Source organism: Kogia breviceps, chromosome 11, assembly GCF_026419965.1.
Source record: "Kogia breviceps isolate mKogBre1 chromosome 11, mKogBre1 haplotype 1, whole genome shotgun sequence".
Lineage (NCBI taxonomy): Eukaryota > Metazoa > Chordata > Mammalia > Artiodactyla > Physeteridae > Kogia > Kogia breviceps.
The window spans coordinates 44,335,917-44,361,499 of NC_081320.1; the positions used below are offsets into that span (position 1 = coordinate 44,335,917).

Consider the following 25,583-nt stretch of genomic DNA (forward strand, 5'->3'; position numbering starts at 1 on the left):
TCAAATAATTACTATTTTATATTGGGACAGTACATTTCATATTTCAACCAAAAGACAAAAATGCAGTTTAACTCAAAGGCACAACAATTAAAACACAGAAAATAACGGCATCTCTTAGATGCCTTATTTCTAAATTAAACAAACAAATACACAAGTTTTGTTCCCTTCCCTCCCCTCCCCCAACGCAAGCCCACAAGCTTTTGCCAAAGTCTTGAGTTTTCGATGCTGTACAGGATCTAGCATCGTGGACTTGTGAGGCGCTTGAATGTAGCAATTAAAATGCTTGCGAGGTCTAGCGAATGGCATTCGAAAGGGACCTCAAAGTGCAGGTATATCTTTTTCAAACATGTTACAGGCTGAGCTGGCTCTTTGAACACTATCACTCTGCTTAAATTCAGGAAGCAGGCTTTAAAAATGCAAAAGGCATACAAGTTGTATTTCAGTGCAAATCTTCAGCTGGTAATTGGAAAAGATTCCAAAAGAAAAAAAAAATCCTTTGTGTCACCTGCCCCTCCCCCCACCCAAAGCTGAAATGGAGAGAAAATCAGAACAAAACAAAAACAGAAGAATTACAGATGACTTTGGAATCATTTAGGAATCACTACTTCCAATTAAAAAATTTTAATACATTAGGAAATCAATAAAAAGAAAAAATAAACACAAAAGTAATCTTTGTTTCGACTGCTCTTCATGTCCAGAATGAGCTTCCGTGAGGAGTGCATTTGAACTTTTAGTCGTGGGCAAGGAAGAGACGCTGAGGAGGTGAGTCTGGGGCCGGGGAGACCACAGGCCAGCGGGGGGCACAGGCGCCACCGCTACTGGTTCAGCCAGGGAGCCCTTAAGTTGCAGTGCGGCTGTGGATTTAGGAATGTTCTCATCACTTTGTGACACACGCTCTGTTTCAGCGTCACAGGTTTTACAAATGGTTCGAATTCAATGAAAAAGATTCACCAGAGGTTGAAAACATCGAGACCTCAAAACTATGAATGCAAAAGTATTAAGGAGAAATGAACCAATTTTGTAGATACCTACATACAAAGTTTCTAGAACATCTATAAAAGCACAGTCATAAGAATTTATTTTCCATTACATTAGTTTATATAAAATGAATAAATAGTATTTATAGATTTAATGTGTCTTATGTACATATACATGTGCTCTGTTTTAGCTTAAATAAAAATGCTACAAAGTGGGAGACCACTTAAGGGAGAAATCATAACCAAAAAGAAAAATCAGCCTTTTAAACTATTAACCCAAAAGCCTCCATAAAGAAGTTTCTGGGTGTGTCCAAAAATAATCAATAAGGAGAGGAATTGTAGTAACACTGTACCATCCCCTCCCGTTCACCTGCAACAGAGAGCAGAAATGTGGACTTTTCCTTTCACTGATGATGGACACTAGCTCAGCTAGTGCCAAAGCTCAGTTATTGCTGAAAGTTAAACAGGAAAATAGATTAGAATTGGACCAAATGTCACTTATTTGGGGAAAAAAACAAAAACAAACAAAAAAAGAGGCATAATCAGTTTGTGTTAAGTGGGAAATGGAGATCTCATTTATCTCTGAGGTAGGAAAAAAAAATGTTCCAGAGACAAGGAGCATAACCGACTTGGAGGGGAAATGTGCCTTGGGAGAGCAGGACACAGCGCGGTCCCAAGGACAGCGCACAAAAACAGACTGTACCGTTCTGTTCGTGAGAACAAATGACGTTGGAACTTTTATAAGCTGTGCTACCCCAAAGACGTGCTCGCAAGGGGTCCGCTGGAGAGTGAGAAATACTGCGGCCATCCACACGCGGGTCGGGGGCGTTGGCGCGGGACGTGTGTGAAGGGTGTGTTTTCTGGAGGTATTCCTGCCTGCTCACAGGCGGTGAGGGCCATGGTTAAGCGCTCTTAAATCCCACTTTCAAAGCTTACTTTGGAGTTCTGAGATCAGGATCTCAACTTTAAAAGTTTGTTTCCTTCAGTTTCCTAAGCACAAGACACATTCGGACATTTCCGCTAGGCAAGTCACAGAGGAAGCCGGAAAACTTCAAGGAAGGTCTCGTAGACCACACGGGGACAGTAAATAAGAGGGGGAAATTGCCGAGATGTGAGTAAGTGCTTATCCCATCTAAGAATTCTTGGGTGTTTCAAAGTGATTGGAATGTACAGTCTGTCGGAGACGAATTTTTATGGAGAGAAAGAGAGAAGCTAGAGGATGCAATCAGAAACCCACAATACTGGTCGGCGTCCCCCAACTTCTTAGAGGGACGAGTGGCATTCAGCCACCCCAGATTGAGCAGTAACGGGTCTGTGACGCCCTCAGGTGTCCAGGCTGCACTGACTGGCTCAGCGTGTGCCTACCCTACGCCAGCAGGCACGGGGGCCCGCTCAACCCCATTCAAGTTGGGGATCGGGGATTTAAAAAAAAAGAAAAAGAAAAAGAAACAACAAAAAAAAGAAACCCACACTCCTAAGCACTTCCTTGACAACTTTTGCACAGCTGCTTTTGGTGACGGTGGAACACGGAAGCTGACGTACGAGGGAAATGTGGGCAGGTCCGATACGCTACCTAATCGGAGCCGACGGGCAGGACCATCCGGGCGGCAGCCGAAGCGACCACGCTCTCCTAGAGCCCAAGACGCGTCTTGTGACCGTCCTGGAGCTTTCTTCTCTTGATGCTGGAGCTGGAGTAGCCCTCGTCACTGCCCAGGCTCTGCATGCTTCCTCGCTCGTCCGAGTCGCTCACGCTGCTGCTGCTCCAGTCCAGGTCGCCCGTGAGATCGTCTGTGCTTTCGACGTCCACGTCGATCTCTTCTGTGGGGAGGACGAGACAGAGCGTGGTGAAGGCCTGCTTCGGAAGGGCCAAGCGACTCGGCCGGGCCCCTCCTTGGCCGCGGTGCCTAACAGCTGCAGGAGAGGGCGCCTGTCCCCGCAGGCCACGCCCCTCGGCTCCGCCTCTGGCAGGCGGCAGGGGGCTGGGGAGGGGCCTGAGGCTGCGGGCTGGCGGGTGTGGGGGGAGGGGGGCTCACCCCTGTCGGAGTCGGAGCGCTCCGAGGAGACCGTGGAACCGGTGCTGTCCGTCCGTATCCTCTCGATGCCCAGCTGCTCCAGCTGCCTCTTCAGGTGTCGCTGCTCTCGCTGAAGCTGGTCTATTTGGTGAATGGCTTTTCTGTCACAGTCTTCAAGTTTCTGCAGGTCAAAGGGGGGGTAGTTGTTGAAGGGCACAGGCAGATTTCAAAATTGGTAATGACCCTGCACCTCCCTGCCTTGCAGGGAAATACGGCAGTTTTCCTCAGAAGCCATTTGCTGTGTCTCTTGTCAAGCTTCTCACAGGGACAGGAAGCTGCCTGGCCGGTGACTCCTGTCTACATCTAACTTTTTCAGCATCGACAACACTTTGGAACCTGCACTGTCGCATGGCTTCTGAGGTGAGCTGACACTCTAGCGTCCAGCACCCCTCAACTGTGATAGTGGAAAGACTGTGGCAGGAACACCCAACCTGGTCTCCCTTGTCTGTGGTGACGCCCCAAACACCTACTCCGTGAGCTAGAGCACTGCGTGTGACGGGCGTTTAAGAAACAGACTTTCCTTTAGAAGTATGTTTATTCAAGTACGTGTCCCAATTACAGAGGCACGTTTTTTTGCGTCATGCCAAATCTCATTTAACTTCTGTCTGTTGGCAGGAATAATATTCCCTTTTGAAGTCCTGATTTTAAATTGTCCAAATAAGAGCTTAGAAAACACATTTCCATAGATCATTTTGTTTTTACAAATCTGTTCTCTCAGATAATTCTCAGATAATTCTTCAGATAATTCTGAAGATTGTGTAACTGTGGTTGTTTTGCTCTAAACAGAGGTTCTTTTCCCTCCTACAATTGCCATGTATGCAAGGCTATTAACCATAATTCAAGTGACACGTGTCCAACTGTGACTCTGACTATAAAAACTTGCTAAACAGTGATTTTGGCTGTGGCTCTCAGGAGTTACCCTTTACTATTCAAGTCATATACTGAGTGGTGCTGACTCTGTTTCAGACCCTCCGGGAGGTGCTAGAAATACAAGGTGAGCACAAAGATCTGGTCCCCTCCCTTGTCCATACTCTAACAGCATGGACAGAGACAACCAAATAGTCACACAAACCATGGTCAGGTGTCAACTGTGATAAGTGCTAAGAGAGAGAGATCCAGTAATAATAAGGACCATCTGTCGCAGGAAGGAGGGGACCTAGTCAGGGAAGGCTTCCCCGCACAGTGATACCTGTGCTGAGGTCTGAAGGATGACAAGAAGTTAACTAGGTGAAGAGGGGAAGGGAAAGCGTACCAAGAAGAGGGAACAGCATGTACAAAGGCCCTGTGGTGAGAGAGCCTGACAAGTGCAAGGGACTGAAAGAAGGGCTGAGGCAGAGAGGGGAGCCTCTGGCACAAGCTGCTGCTGCAAAGGCAGGTGAGGGCTGGGTCGGGGAGGCCTGGTCATAGAGTGTGTCCTGAGCCATGGAAGACTTCTAAATGTGGTGACATGTTGATTTGAGCTTTGGCAGGATTGCTCTTGGGAAGCCTGGAGATTAGCTTGGAGGAGGCCTCTGGGCAGTTTACTACAGTACATGATGGACTTTATGGAAATACAGCAGGTTGTGACATATGTAAGTCTTGGAGACACGTGGCTAAGGAGCAAGATGGTCATCAGCAGCAAGGATGACCCTGAGTTTCTGGCTTATACATGAGATGGACAGTTGGATGGACAATTTAACTTCTGGCGCACAGGGGTGAGAACTACTCAGTTGGGTTCTGGACATGTCGAGTCTGTGAGTCATCCAAGATGCTGGCTTGGATGGAGTTGGAGGAGTTCAGAGGAGAGAACTGTCCTGGAGACAGACATCTGCTGATGTCATAACAACAAACAAACCCTCACTGGGCAGGTAAAGACAAAAAGGCATCCCAGGATGCACTTACCTTTATGTGCAATTTGGCTTTTGTTAATAAACTCAATGTAGTGTGTCGATTTGATTCTGGACCAAGTGGCACCAGCCCCTTCAACTTTTCTAGGCACAATCGAAGGTGGGCCCGTCTACAAAAACAAGATCACAGTAGCATTTGAGACTTTCAAAGCCAGCTGGAAGTCACTCGGGAGAACAAGCTCAAACAGAGTATGAAGTCGCCCAGCCCAGTGATGGCAAATGCCACCAGTGACTTCCAGCCAAGCGGACATCTTTTGAAATTATACAACTCTAGTAAAAACCAAGGAAAATCAAAATCCATGGTTTTCTAAAGTTAAGTCTATAATATGCATGAAGGGGTAGAGACTAATATCTACTATTATTAAGCACATGAATCAGGTTATCTCCGGGTTTCTGGGTTATGATATGGCCTACAGATCATCCAAGTTCAGAAAGTAATGACACGCCAGTGAGAGAATCCTTTGAACCCATACTGTTCTTTCCCCTTTCAGGACCACCAAATCACTACAACTATATCTTGCTGTATATAATATTTACCCATGTGAGTGACAAATGTGTATGGTTATTCATTACAACTTTATTTGTAATAGCAAAGATTAAAACAACCCAACTCATCATCAATAGGGAACTGATCAAATAAAGTATGGTATATCCATACAGTGGAGTACTATGCAGCTGTGAAAGACAATGAAAATGTACTCTATGTACTATGAGGAAAGAACGTTCAGATATACTGTTAAGTAAAGAAAAGCCAGGGCTTCCCTGGTGGCGCAGTGGTTGAGAATCCGCCTGCCGATGCAGGGGACATGGGTTCGTGCCCTGGTCCGGGAAGAATCCCACATGCTGCGGAGTGGCTGGGCCCGTGAGCCATGGCCGTTGAGACTGCGCGTCCGGAGCCTGTGCTCCGCAACGGGAGAGGCCACAACAGTGAGAGACCGCGTACAGCAAAAAAAAAAAAAAAAAAAAAAAAGAAAAAAAGAAAAGCCAGAAACCAAACTGTGCATATAACATGCTACATCTTTGGGTAAAAATGGTGTTAAAATAATTATCTAAAGGCATGTTTTCTTGTACAACATAAAGAAAGCTTGGAATGATACATAAGAAACTAGTAACAGTGGCTGGGCAGAAAGGAATCAGGGGCTAGTCGAACAGAGACAAGGAAAGGGGGGGGAGTTTTTACTGAATAATTTGTTATACTTTTTCGTCCTTCAACCATTCAAAAAGTTAGATGCATTTTTTAGAAATAAGGAAAATGCCCATCAGTGGTATTGCTATACTAACAAGCATGCTGACAGCTGGAGAGAACCACCAACAGGTCTTGCAGTGTGGCAGAATGGCCCAACGGGGCAGAGCGGGAAGATGGCGGCAAGAGGCAGAAGCCATGGAGACCCACCGGGGAGAGTACATTTAGTCCAGACTGACCAGAAGCACAAGAGTCCCTAAAATTTTGGAAATTAATACTTCACTGAAACCTTGGTTTAGGCTTTATCCTAGAGGCTAGCAGATTCCGTGAATGTGAGAAACAGCCAAGATTCAGAGTTTTTGCTTCAGCCCACCACCTCCTTCAAGTCTTCACAGGCCATTCCAGTCCACAGTGCTTCCTCCATTTTCTGAGTACGTATGTGTTTATCATATTCATTGGGAAATTCACTGTTCTGCCTGAATTTTTTGGTACTTGTGACTTAACCATTCATTGCCAACTCCTTAGAAAGATGGGGCCGCAACTTAACCATTGCTGGGTTGCCTTGGTGCCTTCCCCTCCCATAGGCTTAATGCACGCTTGCCGCGTGGATGGTGTCGTCTATTCCACTAGACTTCAAGCTTCTCGGGGCAGAGTCCATCTCTGCTATGTCTCTGCGCCTTCAGTAGTGCTCAGGGTCCTGGGGTTTTAGGTACATGTCCACTGCCCATCCCTACGGCAACCTGGAGAAGAGCTCCTGGGAGGCTATCCTCCAGCTGAACTGGGAGACAACCGGAAAGCTCAGTTTGTCCTTTTTTCCCTCCTAAAAATTTCACCATATTAGCAAAGGTTGGGATTTTAAGAAGAAACCTGCTTCAGAAAGCTCAAATACAGGTCAATATGCCTGATATTGACCAAGGCAGTCAATTCACACCCTTCACATCAAGACTTCAGGAGGTTCCCCTGAGGCAGATCCAGCAAGTGGTGTTGAGCCCTCACCTCACCTGCTTCTGAGCCTCCTTCCTCTTCTGGCTCTTGAGGTTGTCCTAGACTTTCCAAGGTCCCCTAAGCCCTGGCAAGCTAGAGAAGTCCAGCATTCACTCCTGAGCTAGGAAGAGGTAGCGGTACAAGAGCCTTACTATTTTACAAGACTTCCACTTGCTCTGAAAACCTGCCCACATGGAATGGCCACCAGCAAATAGTCACATTAGAGGTTTGCTCCTCCAACTACTACATGAGGAGAAAAAAACAAAAACAGAATTTGTGTATAAAAGGTACTTGTTCACCTTGGATAATATTCTTCACAAAGAGCCATGAAAATAGATCGTGTTATTAGAAACACCATGAGAATGTATGATTAGTCACATACAGTTATTCTCACTACAAAGTTTACAGTCTGTCAAGTTTTAAAAAAAGTTCAAAAATTAAAATTAGACTTAGACATTTTTCAGCCTGCTCATTGCAAAGACTACATGATTCAGAACAGTGTCATATTAGTCCTTTTATGATGTGGGTTTATCTACAGATATGAGTATGTAAATTTTTAAGGAAGTTTGTCTACTGATAAAAATAATAAAGTCATCTGTCCATGAATCGTCATTTCTAGTTACTCAGGGAGTCTAGCCCAGAAAGTACAATTTTCACTACCCAAATGTGGGTTTCCAAAGAACACTCCCAGTTGTGAAACTTGAAATAAGCCATTTGACTACTTCAAGTTGAGGCTAAAACATGGTCATTCAGTATTTTCTGACCTAGTTTCATGGAAATTGGAGCACAGTGCTTTCTGGATTTTCATAGAGATTCAAAGCCAACTTGCATCTTTGGCCGTGCCTGCCTCGGCCTGCTCCAGCGCCTCACGGCTCCAGCCTGATGCCCGCCCTGCCCGCCTGCCGCCCACCTGCAGACACATCCCCGGGCTGGTGCCTGGGCCACCCTCAGGGGAGGGATGAGGTATGTGAAGCAGGCTCAGTTCCATCATATGATAGTTTAATTCAAGTCCTGAACCAGATAAAAAAAGCAAACAGACCCCTCTGTAGCACCTCCCACTGAGGGGCCTCAAGCCTGAGACACACCCCGCCCCCCTCGACCCCACGCCAGGATCCAGAATCCTTCAGCCAGCGTGAGCACCCATGGAGTGCCCAGGTCCCAAACAAGTAGAACAAGCTCCTGTCTCAGCTCTCTGTCCTCAGTCCCGACCACGCCCGTGCCCAGGGCTCTGGCCTTCTAGAAGGAGCCTGCTGTCCCACTGTGAAGCAGGCCTAACCCCTCTTTCAGGAACTAGCAGGGGTTTTTGCTACATTTCCTCAACAGGAAGCCACCTGGTACCCACATCTGACCCCTACTTGGATCCCCTCTCATCACACATTCAGACAGAGCTCCCCCTGTTGTCAAGAGCTGCCTCCCAGCTCCCCACCAGCAGCAGAGAAGGGTACAGAGTCCTGGCTTCCTGCTGCCCCAACTGCCTCATCTCTTCACGCTGATCCAATGGACTTTGACAAACCTCACCTGCTGACTCTTCAGGAATATCACTCTCCTTACTCTGAATGCGCTGATATACCTTTGGTCTCCGGGAGCACACAGAAACCAATCTTTGAGCTACAGTCAGTGATGCTCAGAATCAAGTGTGGCCTATGATAATTAAAACTAGATACAAACTAGGGCTTCCCTGGTGGCGCAGTGGTTGAGAGTCCGCCTGCCGATGCAGGAGACACGGGTTCGTGCCCTGGTCCGGGAGGATCCCACATGCCGCGGAGCAACCAAGCCCGTGAGCCATGGCCGCTAGGCCTGCGCGTCCGGAGCCTGTGCTCCGCAACGGGAGAGGCCACAACAGTGAGAGGCCCGCGTACCGCAAAAAAAAAAAAAAAAAAAAAAAAAAAAAAACTAGATACAAACTAGAGCTTCTCTTCAGTAAGCTTTTTTTGTTTGTTTTTTCTTTTTAGTATCTCAAATTTTATTTATTTTTGTTTTTAATTATTTTTATATTCTGAATCTGTCAGTCACTATACAACCAAATATTAGTGTAGTGATTAAGGATAAAGGTTTGGGGCCCTGGCCTTGCCACTTATTTCCTGTGTAGCCTTCAGCAAATTACTTAACTCCATGTAGCATCCGTTTCCTTGGCAGTAGAGGGACGATGACAATGCCTCCCTGCCAGGGCAGTCGTGAGTATTAACTGAGACAGGGTATGGAAGCCCCTGACCAGGGTCTGACATGAAGTGCTCTGTATGTGGCAGCAGTCATTCTTTCAATTCTAGCTTCCTTTGAGGAAGGATAATTGCTGGGAGCAAACACAGATAATTATAACCCTATCATATTCCTTTCAAAATCAATGGGGAACTCAAGAGTATCTCACTGGGTAAATAGAGGCTATCTGGTAAAATCCAAATTCACTAAACTCTCCCTTAAAGAAAACGACATCTTTTGTCATTAAAAGATTTAATGGAAAATCTAACCCATTTTCTATGGAAATAAAGATCTTGCTTATGCTAAAGGTATTATTTTTTTACGTTTAAAAATCAGCAAGGACTTTATAATGCTAACCCATGCTAAAGGAAAGACTCCTTTGGAGCCACCCCCATCATGTAGAGGCAGGGCTAGAAGGGACTCCAAGGTTGGGAGGGAAGCATCTCTACTGTGATGGCCAAAAGAAAATAAAAATTGGGGCAAATATGTATTGACCTTGGAAATCCAAGCATATCTCTGGATGTGTTATCCATACCCAGAGAACCTAAAATATCTCATGTACAATAGCAAGAAGAAAGGAGAGCATGTCTAAGAACAAACTTAAAAGAGTTTGGGAAGGATCTCTGGGAAGAAAACTATAAAACTTTGCAGAGAGACATAAGAAAATCTGAATAAATGGAAAAACAGCACTTTCCTAGATATGAATCCTCAAATTAAAAATGTCAATGTTACCCAAGTTTGTCTACAAATTTAACATAATACCAAGAGAAAAAAATCCCAACTGTAATCTTTTTAATGCCGGGAAATTAGTCTAAACCTCACCTAGAAGAATAACTGTGTGAGAGATCTCCAAAATTTTTGAAAAAGAATTATGAAGAGGATTGTGTGGTACCAGTTATTAAATTGTATTATAAAGCTGCAGTAATTAAAAACAGAATATACTACTACAGGAAAAGATAGACAAGTCAAAGGAAGAGAAGAAAAAATTCCCAGGAACAGACTTTAGGAATAGATACGAATTTAGCATATAATGGAGCTAACATTGCAAATCCTTGGAGAAAGACCAGATTACTCAGAAAATGGCAGGCAAGTGGGGAGATTAACATCAAAATAAATTCCAAATATATTAAAGATTTAAATATAAAGTATATTTGGATACCTCACAGTTCTGTTGTTAGTTTTCCTTCACCCTTGTCAGCCATGAACTACGGAAAATTAATATGCAAGTGAAGGAGGTCATCAGTGAAGTGGGCTGTGGGCTGTTGGAGGCACCACCCCGACCCGAGCTTTGGCACTGATAGACGGCACTGGGGCTCACCAGTGTGCTCTCAGACAATTCTGAAGGCTGCTCTTTATATCTCTGCCTCCAGACTCAAGAGTATTTTTTTTTTTTTGCCGCGCCACGTGGCATGCGGGATCTTAGTTCTCCGTCCAGGGATCAAACCCGCACACCCTGCAGTGGAAGCATAAAGTCTTGACCACTAGACCGCCAGGGAAGTCCCCAGACTCAAGCTTCTTTGATTTTATCCATGCATCTCTCTCTCTCTCAGGCCAGTAGATTTGTAAATTGGGAGAAAGATGTAACAAAAAAAGTAAGATTACAGGTAGAGATTATGCTACCTGCAGACAGTGCTCCTGAATTTACTTCGTCGTCCCTAAAGTTCTCCCTGACTTGGATGCAGTCAAGACCAGGAATGGTATGAAATCGTGTGTGTGTGTGTGTGTGTGTGTGTGTGTGTGTGTGTGTGTGTGTGTGTGTGTGTGTGTGTGTGTCTTTGTCTGTATTGTGAAGGAGGCACTGTTATCAGATATTACTCTTTTTTATTGAAGATGTAACTAAACTCTCTCCGTCAGATTTTCACAGTGAAGCATATGACAAAAAAGAATCAGGTTGGGGCAGAGCAAACAGTATGGCAGCCAGTTAAGAAGTTAGATAAGTAATGAGGTTCGCAGGTGGAAATCTTGAAATATACGCTTGGCTCTTTCATTCATTTATTCCTCTAGCATTTCTCAAAGGATTACTACATACTGCCACCTTCCTAGGTGCTGGGGATACAATGTTGAGTAAGACCAAGTCCCTGCCTTGAAGGTACTTAAGTTTAGCTGGAGTGATCAAACATGGAAACAAATTATTGCAGAATTATTTATATGAGCTACCTTTAGACCATGACAAATATCAGCTCCCACTGAAAGTTCTAGAATGGGCTCCCCTTTGCCCTCTACCAAACATATTCTTTCTTTTCCCTCATCCACATCTTGTTCGACTTAACTTCTCCATAAACGTTTTCAAGCTTTCATAGCCTATCAGAAGCTTTTTTTCCTTTCCAAATAGATCACATTCATTCATTCGTTTATTCACATGCTGCAGACCTGCTATATATTTAAATGTTCTGCTTCTTTCACTACCAAATAATGGAAATGACCAAGTCTTCTATCTTGTGTTAACCCACTGGAGCCTAGAAATAATAACGCACCTGCAGATGCTGACCTAAGAGTAGAATCTGATCTCTTTGGTAATTCATGTCCCTTCTCTTTGAGGAAAGCCCTACTTAATGAACATGATACACTGGACCTCAGTGAGTACTAGTTTTCATTAAAATTGGGCCTAAGATTATTTCCAAAGATGAAAAAAAGAGTTGCATAAACAATATCGATTTCCTCTCCTACCTTTGTGTGGACACAGAGTTAGCCAATTAAATAGCTTTGTAAATCCTATAGGATAATTGGAGGTTGAATAAAAATAATTTCAGATATGGGTATGTATAAGCTGTATAGTGATTTTAAAAAAAGGATATTTAGTATAGACTAAGAAGAAACAAATCTTAACGGGTCAAAAAATTACTCCCTATAAGTGATTAGAGGTCACAGAGATCATAACCTTCTCCAGATTTTGGGTTGAGAACAAAGCCTTACTGGGTTAAACAAAAAATCCAGGGGAACACTACAAGTCACTCTCTGAGGAAGAAAAGTACTCTCCTTTATCTAAAATGGACCCTTTATAAATAATTGCCAAATGCATCATTATTACCGACTTAGGCAGAACCTTGGAAGGTTTGAAGATTTCTCGTAACTGTGTTGTAATCTTTGTAAAATATACAAAGATAGTCATATGCTTACTGTATGGGAATATGGCACTCAGTGAGCAATGTGGAAACAGCAATTCATGGTGGCTACATTTTAAAGTAATAAAGTCACTTCTCTATTAAAGTATTAAATACATAAGTATATATTTAATATTTCCTTTCTAGAGCCCAATTAAAAAAATACAAAATATAAATTATAATTAGTACTTGCTAGCTCTGTCTCACCCTTTGACTATTAATGTCTATGACAAAAAGTCAGGGAGTGCCTCCAATGTTCCCTGTAGGGAATTGGAAATTGGTTGAACAACCAGCATGTCTCTTCTTCATGTTCTCCCAAGAGGTACTGTCCAGGAAAGATGGATTATAGTAGTACAAATCAGTGTGTGCGCCTCCACACCACCACCATAGACCACACTAATACCTATATTCTTCCTACGTAATAACCAGGCCATGCCCTTAGCCCCATGTGGCAACAAAGCAATGTGGATTTATTACAACATCCTAGAGTGAAATCTGAACGTGGTCAAGGGCGTTCAGAAGCGGTAAGAGTGGTGCAATGCACACCACAACTCAGGACCCTACCCCTTCCAATATAAGGAGTTTGGCCATTTGAAAAGCAAGACCCAAGAGAAACCACTCTAGGGAACTGCAGTCAATTAGAATATCTTGCCAGAAGGGACCTGACTGGAACGGTTTCTCATGACAGACCAGATGCCACTGAAATACTGTTTGACCAGATGAAAACAACAGCTTAGATCAGGCTGCTGAATCCTCCTCACAGAGCACACAAAAAAATCTTTTGTCATAGGGTCATAAGACTCTGGCAGAGGTAATCTCTCTAGACCAGCTGCCTAATTCCAGAAAGGCCTGCATATGTACCATTCCAGAAAAACGAGTGTCTATAATTAAAGGAGATACTAGAACCTTCTTTTGAAAAGGAGCCCATTCAAGCACCTGACTCCTGATCCACTGGCTGCAGTGAATACGTGTTCACTCAGCCTTCATTTGCTGAGTGGCTTATTGAAAGGCATTCAAACAAGAGGAGTTCCCAGCTAAGGAAAGGAAAGAGCAGAATTATCATCAATAAAGGGCATATAACAACAACCAAAGACTAAAAGGTTTCCCACATCCTAACAATAATTAATCAGTAATTACAATGGGAAACCAATAGCAATTTTAAAATATATACAAATAAACCCAGGAATACTTTTTACAAGAAATGTGCAAGATCTATATGGAAACACCAAAAAACTTTACTTAGAGACAGAAAAGAGATCTGAATAAATGAGCACACACACCAAATCCTGGATGGAAAGCTCTAAGATGTCAACATGAACTTTTAAAGGTTAATTTATATTGGAATTATTTAATTTGGATTTTGAAAATCCCCCAAAGAATTTGGGGTACGGAGAATTGAAGGACTGACTACAAAATTCATCAGGAAGAATAAACTGTGAAAAGAGCTAAGAACATAGTAAAATAAAAAAAGGAGGAGGAGGGAAGAATAGAGATTTGCTTTACCAGATCCTGAAGTGCATAAAACCACAGTGATTAAAACAGTGTACATAGGGCTTCCCTTGGTGGTGCAGTGGTTGAGAGTCCACCTGCCGATGCAGGGGACACAGGTTCGTGCCCTGGTCCGGGAAGATCCCACATGCCGCGGAGCGGTTGGGCCCGTGAGCCATGGCCGCTGAGCCTGCGCATCCAGAGCCTGTGCTCCGCAACGGGAGAGGCCACAACAGTGAGACTCCCGCGTACCGCAAAACAAAACAAAACAGTGTACGCTGGCACAGGAAGAGCAGGTGGATCAGTGGAACAGAAGAACAAGTCTAGGACCAGACATAGCCATGAGCAAGAATTTAGTATACAACAGAGGTGGCAATTTCAGATAGTGAGAGAAGACTGATTCCGTAAAGGTAAATGACAAACTGGACAATTATATGATACATGAAGAGGCCATCTCTTTCATATATATCCTTCATATAGTAGAATCTTTTCAAAATAAAGAAAAATATAAACTCCTCAGTAGAAAATTGGGCAAAGGTTATGTAACAGGCAATTCACACATACACAAACTGTCAAAGATATGAAAATTGTTAAACTGTGCCAGTAATACAAGAAATGCAAATTAAAACAAGTTTGTGTGTTTCTGTTTGCTTTTTACTTATTAAATTCATAAAAGTCTTAAGGTAAAATATAAACTTGTGAAGGTACAAGGAAAATATGACCTATAACCCGCCTGGTGGGCAATCCAGCAGTCAACATCAAAAACCATAACAATGTGGATACCATTAATTCCACAACTATACATTACCCTAAGGAAAGAATTATGATGTTGGACAGAGAATTACCCATAAGGTAGTTTAAGCAAGCATCATTTATATTAGCCAAATACTGGGAAAGGGCTTCCCTGGTGGCGCAGTGGTTGACAGTCCACCTGCCAATGCAAGGGACACGGGTTCGAGCCCTGGTCCAGGAAGATCCCACATGCCGCAGAGCAACTAAGCCTGTGCACCACAACTACTGAGCCTGCACTCTAGAGCCTCAAGCCACAACTACTGAGCCCGCGTGCTGCAACTTCTGAAACCCATGCACCTAGAGCTGGTGCTCTGCAACAAGAGAGGCCACCGCAGTGAGAAGCCCGCACACCGCAAGGAAGGGTAGCCCCCGCACGCAGCAACAGACCCAACACAGCCAAAAGTAAAAATAAATAAATTTTAAAAAATACTGGGAAGAACCTAAAATAGGGGATTGGTTATATGAGTTACGGCACATCCATATGATGTAATACTGTGCATTCACTACAAGTAATATTAGAAAAGGAGATTTAACGATATTGGAAAATGTTCATAATGTAGCTTGAAAAGAAGCAAATTATTTACTATATAATCCCATATTGATTTTTTAAAAGTATGCACAAAAGTCTAGGTGGATATAGAACTTAGCGGTTGCTACTGCTGCAAGGTCTATTACATGTAATGTTTATTTTCTTTGTGCTTTTCTGAACTTTCCAATTTTCTACACTAAACTATTTTTAAAGTTACTTTCTGAAAAACAATTGGAAAGATACATTTCAAAGTTCCATCGGTTTCCTTGGGCTGCTAGAATTAGGGATGATTTAATTTTTGGTATGATTTTCTATATTTCTCAAAATTTTCTACAAGATTAGTTTTTGAAAAAAGAAAGAATGACCACACACTCACCAAGGGTGTTTCCTTAGGAGGCTAGACCCACAAAATTACTTACAATGCAGAGAAGCACAGGCCAAGTGACAGACATATCTACAGTGAGACTAAATGGAGCCCTCCGCTCTGGGGGCTTGGTCTCTGTGGGCTCTGGATCCCCAGCACCTAGCACCCAGCATCTTTGGTGCTCCACGAATGCCTAGTCTATTGAATGAAAAATACTGCTGCTGTCACCAACACCACCTCCCACCTCCACCATTCTAGAAGTCTTTTCTTCTATCTTCCCACCAATATCAAGATTATTAAACGGGTGGTGTTGAATATAGTATTCTCATAGTGGAGTATTGATGCACACCAACTCTCCAGAATCTCTAACGTGTCTCAGAAAAGGTTTCTGTGTGAAAAAACTAACACAGGTATAATTAACTTCGCAATATTAAAGAGAAAAAAAAATCCAATTACTGGAAGTTCTTTTCCTCAGTTGCTTTTTTGTTTTTTTGAGAGCCATGCCAGTCTTTTTAAAAAAATTTATTTTATTTTATTTATTTTTGGTTGCATTGGGTCTTTGTTGCTTCGTGTAGGCTTTCTCTAGTTGCCGCGAGCAGTGGCTGCTCTTCCTTACCATGCACGGGCTTCTCATTGCAGTGGCTTCTCTTGTCGTGGAGCACGGGCTCTAGGCATGTGGGCTTCAGCAGTTGTGGCTCACGGGCTCTAGAACGCAGGTTCAGTAGTTGTGGCTCATGAGCTTAGTTGCTCCGTGGCATGTGGGATCTTCCCGGACCAGGGCTCGAAACCATGTCCCCTGCGTTGGCAGGCAGATTTTTAACCACTGCACCACCAGGGAAGCCCCATGCCAATCTTTTTTAAAAATGTGATGTTAAGGTAAAAAATGGCAAGGGTATATTAGCTTTAGCAAAGTGGTATTGTTTTCTAGGATTCAGCTACTGAAACCAAGGGGACTACAAGTGCAGCTCTTCAGCGGACCACCAAACCCTAAAATCTTAAGCAGCTACACTATACAGGAGAAGAGCCCAACAACTTTAACCGTCCCTCCCCCCACCCCGGATTGCAGCAACCAGTGCTTGGTTAAATTAAGTAAATTTGAGTCCTGACTTCCTTCTCTTCCGCTCACATGCTCTAGACTAGAGAAAAAATGCTCAAGACCTTAGAAGACCAAATTCCAGAAAAGAAGGAAACTAGATAACTAACCTTTCAATAAGCAAAAGTAGACTGGTCACATGGAAGCAATCTGAATTATAAGCAGCTTGCTCAGTGATGACTTCAAATCCAATTTTCTAGAAACTTTGCCTCCACAGCCTCCTGTGCAGACTGTTTCTGTGTCTTTCTCGCTGGACAAACTACATTTCTCTAGGATAGAGACCATGCTGATTTAATACCCCAGTATAAACTTACTTAGTACCCAGTACTGAGCACAAGCTCTTAAGACACTGTAGGTAGAAAATAAACATTCTTGAACTGCTAAAATAAATGAAAGGGACTAAGAGTCCGCATGCTGCAACGAAGACCCAGTGCAGCCTAAATCAATCAATCAATCAATCAATATTTTTTAAAAAATAAAATAAATGATAAAATTGGCATCCTGTGGTATTCCTGCAGAGGTAAAAGGCACAAAGCTGTAGTAAGCCTAAGAGCCCTTACCTGAAGGGATGAAATTTTAATAATAAAAATAAATGTCTAAAATAAAAAATGCCTAGGGGGAGGAGAACTAGAAGACCTTTCAGCAGAAATAGTCTCAGTTTACCCAGTTCACCCCAGAGGCAGGAAGATGGGAGAGAGTCTAAAGATGAGAAAGAGAAGCCACATCTGACTACCTTTCTGTCTTCAGAAGAGATACTTGGGAGTTTCCAGTTCATGATACGTAAATCCCTAATGCATAAAGACGCTCTGATTTCAAACATGGTCAGTCACAATCACAAAGCAATTGAAAAGGGAGAAGAAGGATGGGGAGAAGCATATGTGCGAGGCACACTCACCTTGCATCCATCTCTCTCACACATGCTCACGTGCACGCATGCGCGCGCGCGCGCGCGCACACACACACACACACACACACACACACACACACACACACACACACACACACACACACACACAGACAGAGTGGAGTATCTCTAGACCTTTGCCCTGTTCCAAGATTCTCCTTCCTAGTCACGGCCTGGTCTGCCCTTTCACTGACGAAACATGTCATTCACATCCTGACTATCAGAGTCAGGCTCCCTCTTCAAAGAGAGTTTGCATGAAATAACCACATATATTTACAGAACCATCATTACATATCATCTTCTTCATGCAGGTCACCAAGAAAGCCACTCAACCTGGATGGGGCCTGTACTTCAAATTCATGGGAGCTCACAGACCAGAATGAGGCTTGTTAAATGGTTTGGAGCCCTGGCTGCATATGAGAATCACCTGGGGAGTTTTCATAAAAAAATACTAGTGCAGACTCTCAACCCAAGCCAATTAAATCAGAATTGCTAGGGATGAGGTCTGAGCATTGGTGTTTTTTGTTTTTCCCCTAAAGCTTCACAAAGAATTATTAATTTTTTTTCAGCATGGTAAAAGCAAGTGGTTATGTCTTTTTTTTTTAAAGATCTTTACTAGAGATAGAAGAAATTGTGCTTTAAAACACTCCACAGAGAGGGGTGGTTTTGACTATACAAGATTGGAAAAATATTGATAATTGTGGAAGCTGGGTGATGGATACATAGGAGTTGATTACATTATTCACTCTACTTTTGTATATTTGAAAAGTTCTATAACAAAAAGTTATTTTATAAAATCAGCAGAGGGACTTCCCTGGTGGCTCAGTGGTTAAGAATCTGCCTGCCAATTCAGGGGACGCGGGTTCGATCCCTGGTCTGGGAAGATCCCACATGCCGTGGAGCAACTAAGCCTGTGCGCCACAACTACTGAGCCTGCGCTCTAGAGCCTGCAAGCCACAACTACTGAGCCCACGTGCCACAACTACTGAAGCCTGCACACCTAGAGCCCGTGCTCCGCAACAAGAGAAGCCACCACAATGAGAAGCCCGTGCACCACAACGAAGAGTAACCCCTGCTCGCTGCAACTAGAGAAAGCCTGAGCGCAGCAATGAAGACCCAATGCAGCCAAAACAAACAAACAAAAGGCATCCGCAAGAGACAAAATACAAATAAATAAAATAAATAGAAATAAAAATTTGTTCTCTTACCCCCAAGTATATGAGTGTATGTGTATAATGTATTCCATATAAAAATATTTTTTAAAAACATTAAAATAAAAGCTTTGCAAGTGATTCTAATGTGCAACCAGAGTTGAGAATGACTAGGCTACGTCATTTGAAAAATAAAGATTTAAATAAGCAGCAAGAGGGAATCTAGGTGAGAGACAAACTCCAGCTTGTGGCAAGATGGAGCCCGGTGAGGGTGGCCAGCCTCGTCTGAGTGCCTCACCATCTCCAATTTCTGCTATGCATACATTTGCCTGAATTTTGAGAATCTTTATTCACAAGTGAACTGTAAAAACACATATACACACATATATGTGTATCTATATCTATATAGATCTATCTATATAGGTCTATATCTATATATATCTGTGTGTGCATGATTTAAGACATGCGCTACCAATTATATTCAGTAGCATGTAATTTTTAAAAAACACTTTGTAGAAACACTGCCTCTGACCTAAGATGCTTTGGCCTTAGAACAGTCACACAGAAACGCATTGCTCGGGAAGAGCAGGCTGCGGGGGCTGAGGATCGGGGGTGTTGTCTTTGGGTCTATCTAAGTGATTTACGAGGGCAGTGCTGATTAGACGGCCCTGAGTAAACTCTTGTATCAGGTGCTAAGTGTGGGAAGTCAAGAGCTGCAACCAAGTCTCAACTTAATGAAAAAAGAATACATCAAAACTCTCCCCATCCCACCCCCAGAACCCGAAACTCACCTATTCTTCTCCATTTCATTGTGAGTCGATCTGAAAGAGGGAACAATAAAAGTAAGATTATTCTTGTCTTAAAGGACTACTCCAACACCAACACAATTATTTTAACTGCTTTCTCTCTCCCAAGTTGGTAGGAGAGAAGACAGAGAAAGGGCTCTACTAAAGAAATTAGTCCCTTTGGGGAATTAGATAAATATTAAGATCTAAAACAGAGTTCAAGGAGAAGTGACAAACTAAGAGGCATGCATTCCCTAGTGGAAAAGTAGTCCCTTTTAAGAAAGGAAGTCAGAGGGTTCTATTTACACAAAGAGGAGAACAGCCACACACTGCTATGTGAATTTGGGCTGTATAACACGGCAAAACTCTCTTCAGGCCGAATGTGCAGCAGTGGAGATGGGGCGCCCCATCCCAGCCCTGCAGCCTCTAGGTGTGCTGTACACCAAAATTGTATGCTAAGTTGTCTGACTATAGGATACAGTTTAAAATGGATAAAAATAACCCTTCTTTGCTCAATCTTTCTACTCTCTGAAGTTATTTTATCATGTACAACCTCCTGAAAGATGCTACTGTTCAAGAGCTACCAAATTATTTCAGGAAGAGGCTTCCAAGACTCAGCTCAACGGAAAGACGATAGGCTAGTTAAGGCAGCACTTCGGGTGGAATCTCAAGTCCAGCTTTGCCACCGACTGGTACTGTGAAAGAAATAAAATTCCTTACCATCCTGTCCTCGGTTAACCCCTCTGTAAAATGGAAATAAAAATGATTGCCAGTTGTCTACTGAACAAGCGTGGATCAATGAGGTAGCAACTGTAAAAGTGATTAGAGAGTCTTGGATGAAAGCAGAGGTGTATGTGAAAGCATGCTCTTCGTGTGTTTATAGCTGAACCTGAATATAAGGTCTGGTTTAAGGATTTATGGACAGGTTTCCACAGAAGTCATAAGAAATCAGTCAATGTGGCTATTGTCCTTCTCATACAACTCATGCCTAACTAGTTATAAATCAACTTGAGGAACCTCCCAGCATTATAAAGGAGCTGAATCTTGACTTTACTTATGGAAATTCTCTGGACCCTAATCAGTTCAGGAGAGATGACACCCTGGCTCAGGTCGAGAATTCTGTGGAGCCATAAGTGGAACCTTACTGGGCCTAGGAGATAAATTCTCACAGTAATCATGGAGAAACACGACCTCTGTGAATGCTCAGCCACTCATTTACATCAAGAGGCACCACCACCAAGTTCATTCACACCAGAGACTGGGGGTGGGGTATGTGCGGGGTAGTCTTGAATGGCAAATTTCCAACCCAGCACTAAACTTCTCTTGCATAAGGCTTTCGGGGTGCCAATTTTTATTCATGAGGAAAAACAAATAATAAGATAATGACAGTATTTTCAATTTTAGAATATTTGTTTTCTAGATAAAGGACATGGGAACCTTAAAACTGGTTGACTTAAAAGCTTTTAATTGATTCACCTGGTTATCCTTCAGTGTTCTTCAGTTATATTTTTCTGATAGTATACTTCCTGCAATGGCTATCACAGTTAACAATGGATATCACAGTTAACAAGAGTCTGGCCTGCAACTGCAAACGTTTGGTTTTAAAGCACGTGGCATTCTGGTTTTAACAGGGAATAACAAGTTCAAAGCCTGACAGATTTTTTTAATGGATGAAAGTATATGGTGAAAGCTGGTCAAGATTTCCCTGTTTAACTGTAGACAAAGACCATTCTGGGAAGGTGCTGGAGGAGAGAAGGGTGAATATTTGAAAAGAGCATGGTCTCTGGTTATAGAAAAATCGCAGCACACAGGGCACTCTTACCCAAAATTTCTGGATTCTTTGAAGATACATATTAAAAAAATTCAGAATCCTCAAGATAATCTTTTTGACAAATTCCATAAGCAGCATAACTCCTTCCGAACTTTGAACAGAGCTTTGGAAACTATAGATCTTATCTGATTACTTAAGAGTGTTGAACATATGGTGATTTTTACAAGCAGACTTATACCTAATGGCTAGGGCATTACTGAAGTACATTTGGTTTAGTGAAGCTGAATTTGTCTTTAATAAAAAGCAGGCCGTTCAAAAAATGACCAGTTCAGAGACTGCCTGCCAACTCTGTTGATGGGAAAACATTTATATTTTAAATTAAAGCATTAGAAGAATATACAGATACCTTGTGTCAAAATCATCTTCCTAGTGTCAAAATCATTTTCCATGTGATTACTGAAAAGATTTGATAACTCTGAAATCACTGATAAAGGTCAAATGTCACCATTTAAAAATATATTCTAACAAAAAGATAACTAAGCCAAACCAGTCCTTGGTTTCAAAAAGACTCACCCTGTCAAGTCAGCTATATGGCCATTGTCTCATAAAAGAACTGGGTGGCAAGTGCTGAACTTCCTCTTTCACATTAGTGCCAATGCCTGCTTTACCAATTTAACAAGACATACTTTTAAAAACTCTGGATTTCAATTCTAAATATTTAGTAACTGATTTCAAAAATCAGTAGGAAAGAAAAAAAAAAGATTCCATCTCCCTGTAGTTCTCTGGATGATTCCAAGACAATCAATATTCACAATTTCATTTATTTTTGTTCTTTAAACAAGCAACTAGAGAAACTTAAGATCTGCATTTTCATTTCCCAAGAAGTTTGATATGTAGCTAAATCTTATTTTTTATTGTCCAAGGAGAAGTATCCACCCAGACACTACAAGCAAAGAGCCCAGCATTTCAACCTGAATTAACAAGAATAAACTGTTACCAATGGTTATGTAAACCAGCAGTAGTCTTTCTATAGCCCTTACCTCAGTCCAAAATCCTGACCATATATGGCCTTGGATATAAGTCTAATTCAAATCAAGGGGTCAAACTGCGTTCTCTGGGGAGATGTCTCACTGCTCAGGTAAGGGTCATTCTGAACAGGTCATGAAGGAAGTGAGTACATTTAAACAAAACAACCTGCTCTTGCTTCATATGTTTGCTTTGTGCCATCTTCAGGTTTAATCATGGTCTCTCAGAAATCCTTGCATCACTTAAGTTATTGCACAAATTCATTATTAGTCAAGAGTATGGACAATGGTGATAGCCTCCGGTCTCTAATCATGGAAAGCAAACCAAACCCATTGACAGAAATAACAGAGTTTTTCCCCAAATCCAGAGTTGCAGCCATTTCCCCAGGAATAAAGCTGGATATTAAAGAGAAGAAAAAGAATCTATTTCTTGAACTGAAATTCTCAACTATCATTTTTCTTTCCTAATCAACTTTGGGGCCAAGCTACTTCTCTTCAACAACATCCCCTTCTTTTCCTCACCACTGAACATCCCCTCAACAACTTTCCTGTGAAACTTAGAAAAAAATGAAACTCAGAAAAAAACAGAGTGCTAAGGATTAAGCTTAGAAAAAAAACAGTGAAAACTTTGAAAAAAATAGAGTGAAACTTAGAAAAAAACAGAATGCTAAGGATTAAGGCTTGACTATTAATGTGAGCAATTCCTCTCAAATCATGAGTGGACAAGGATAAAAGTAACAAATGAGCTACACTTATCCAGAAAAATAAACCAAAAGGCTTCAACGCTCTTCCAAAGATTTTTTAAAAAATACTGTAACAAAAAGCAACAGAGATAAATTGTTGTATACCATTGCATAATACAAGTCAGCATTAACCTTCTTCTTAAAGGCGGTCAGTACTCACGCACAGTTTTACTTGTTACCACCTTCAGATAATGTTAAAGGTGGGAGGGAAATTTACAAATTTCAAGAACTACCAGGCAAATAATTAACAGATTCATCCTTCATGTGCCTTCCTATTCAAGAGCTCGGCACATATGTGCTGTTCACTCATATCCTGTGGTTCTTCCAGTGCTAAGGACAATAGGGTGAATCAAGGACAGAAGAGGCGTCAAGGACAAGGGAGTTTAAGGTTTAAGTGGGAAACCTCTGGCTTTTAGTAGTCTGTATTATGCCACAAAGGCTAACCAAATACAGTTATTCGCAGGGAATTTTCATGAGAATGGGAGACGGATAAGGATTCTAAATCAGTGTTGAAAATGTCAATGTTTTTAACTTACTGGAATAAAAGGTATAATTGAATGAGTCTAATAAAGACAGATTTATTAAGGGTAAAGAGGGGGGAAAAAAGGGTGCAATAGTATTAATGGAGTACTCAACATGTACCAAGAAGTACATTCAGGGTTTTAGTACGTGATTTCATTGACCATTAACCAGTATTTACTTCCCAGTGAAATTTACAAATTTCAAGAACTACAAGGCTAACATAAAAGGGTTGTGGCATATTAATATTTTAATATTATATGTTCCTGCATCACCAAAAAGGCAGGTTTTAGCCTCAGTCGTTCCTCTTTGCCATTATAGAGTGACAAATTAGATTATCAGACACATAACTGTATTTAATTTATATGTCAAATATGAAATCCTAACATCTATGCCAAGTCAAAAACTTTAACACGTTTATAAAATCTTTACTATGAAAAGTAAAAAGTGGATAATGTCCAGTATTTTCAATTATAGAAAACTTGCCCTGAATCTGCAACTTCTGAAGGCAAAATATTGTCACTGTTGCTAATCTCACTTGAAGTTTCCACAGATTTTTGTTCCAAAAGGGAAGAAAAGCAAAATTAAGTTTTAAAAAAAGTTCATAAAGAAATAGAAAACATTTCCATTTCTCTCTTCTTTTCAGTCCCCTCAACCCAAATAGAAGGGCTTCCTCCAACGCCTTAAGACCATGTGTACAGTACTGAATCATGATCGCCACTTCATTTACATGATTATAACCCTGTTATAATCACAACAGGCAACGTCCATTCTGCAGTTTGTATCATCTACAGTATAACCTAAAAGAGAAAGGGAAATATTTACCAAATTACCTGCTACTGCTGTTATTCTTCTTGGATTTGCTCCTCCGTTTTAAGGCATCTCTGTCCTTGTTATTGTATGGTAACATGGAGGCATAACCATGTTCAGCTTCTAGAAAACCGGAGGATCCAGTTAATGAATGAGCCCCGAACATTCAACATTCTCTACCCTCCACAGTATTTCCTTTTAAAGACTGATTTATTTTTCATTAAAAGAAGATTGTGGAAATAATTAAACGGAGCAAGGTGGAATTATTAGAACAACGATTGGTTTTTTAATTGAGTGAATACCCTCAGTGCGGAGCAGGTGTAAGGAGCATTCCAGCTGCTCATTGTTGAGAAAGACACAGCAAGTCTCGTGGAGCCTGGGTTTCCCACTGGCAACGTCCAGCAGGTTGGTGTGTATTAAGTGGGACCAGCCTCAGGCGAAGGTGCGGGGCAAACACCGGGAGCCAGAGCCCGGGAGGGAGGGTGGGGGGGCAGGGGAGGCACTGCTCCTCCGTCTGCGAGACCCGGCGCCAGGCTCACTTGGGGGGCGGCCGGGACGAGCCCCAGTGAGGTAAACCAAGGGCCTGGCTGAGGGGGCCCCGGGCCCCCCTCTTGCGACGGGGTGCGGAGCGGGCGGCGCTCAGGACCCTGGGGCAGCGGTCCCTTTTCCACCCGCATTCATTGCCTTTGGGGCAGCAGCGGCCTCCCTTCGGACCGCGCGTGGGGAGAGCTAGAGGGGTTGGGAGCGCTCGCGGTCGCGCTCTCAGCTCCTCCAACTACCCCCGGAGCAGCTGGGCACCCGGACCTGCGGCTGGGCCCCTCAGAGCCCCCAGTCCCCGCTCGGGCCGGACTCCTCCCGTCCCCGTGCACCTCTCTCCCGCCGCTCCAGGTAGTCCGCCGCCTCCAGCAGCATCTGGATGTTCATCCGAACCGCCGCCGCCATTCTGCACCGGGGGCCGGAGCCACTGGACCAACCCCCACTGCCCACGGGCTCGCCGCCGCTGCCGCCGGACACCCACGCCCCGCTGTGGACCCTGTAGAGCAGGGCTGAGACCACGCTCTCTGGCGACCACGCTCGCCGGAAGGGGGAGGGGACCGGTGAGCTGGGCACCACCGACACCGTGACAGAACCCAAAGAAGAGCAGCAGCCGCCACCGCCGCGGAGTGTTTATCTCCGACTCACCGTCCCCCCGCCCCCAGCCCCTTCTCTT

General features: G+C 43.0%; 1 protein-coding gene across 2 annotated transcripts; it reads right to left on the reverse strand.

Moving 5' to 3' along the window:
• On the reverse strand, positions 1-25,583 carry MXD1 (MAX dimerization protein 1). Of its 2 annotated transcripts, XR_009338285.2 has the most exons (7): positions 25,243-25,583; positions 24,397-24,496; positions 19,512-19,541; positions 4,931-5,045; positions 3,011-3,170; positions 2,551-2,795; positions 1-1,429 (listed from the first exon to the last, which is right to left on the reverse strand). XR_009338285.2 is itself a non-coding variant. In XM_059079835.2 (6 exons), exons 1-6 carry the CDS (start codon positions 25,313-25,315, stop codon positions 2,608-2,610), a joined length of 666 nt encoding a protein of 221 aa, XP_058935818.1. In that variant the 5' UTR covers positions 25,316-25,583; the 3' UTR covers positions 1-2,607. The 2 variants fall into 2 exon arrangements, 1 of the variants encoding a protein (XP_058935818.1); XM_059079835.2 differs by having other exon boundaries at positions 1-2,795.

Bases quoted from the DNA above. Each gene is read 5' to 3' on its own strand.
- MXD1 (XM_059079835.2), bottom strand. From the start codon at position 25,315: ATGGCGGCGGCGGTTCGGATGAACATCCAGATGCTGCTGGAGGCGGCG. The intron at 5,046-19,511 runs GTGAGTTTCGGG...TTGTTTTTGTAG, and splicing joins AATGAAATGGAGAAGAATAG to ACGGGCCCACCTTCGATTGT. The intron at 3,171-4,930 runs GTAAGTGCATCC...TTTGACCTGCAG, and splicing joins AAGCCAAATTGCACATAAAG to AAACTTGAAGACTGTGACAG.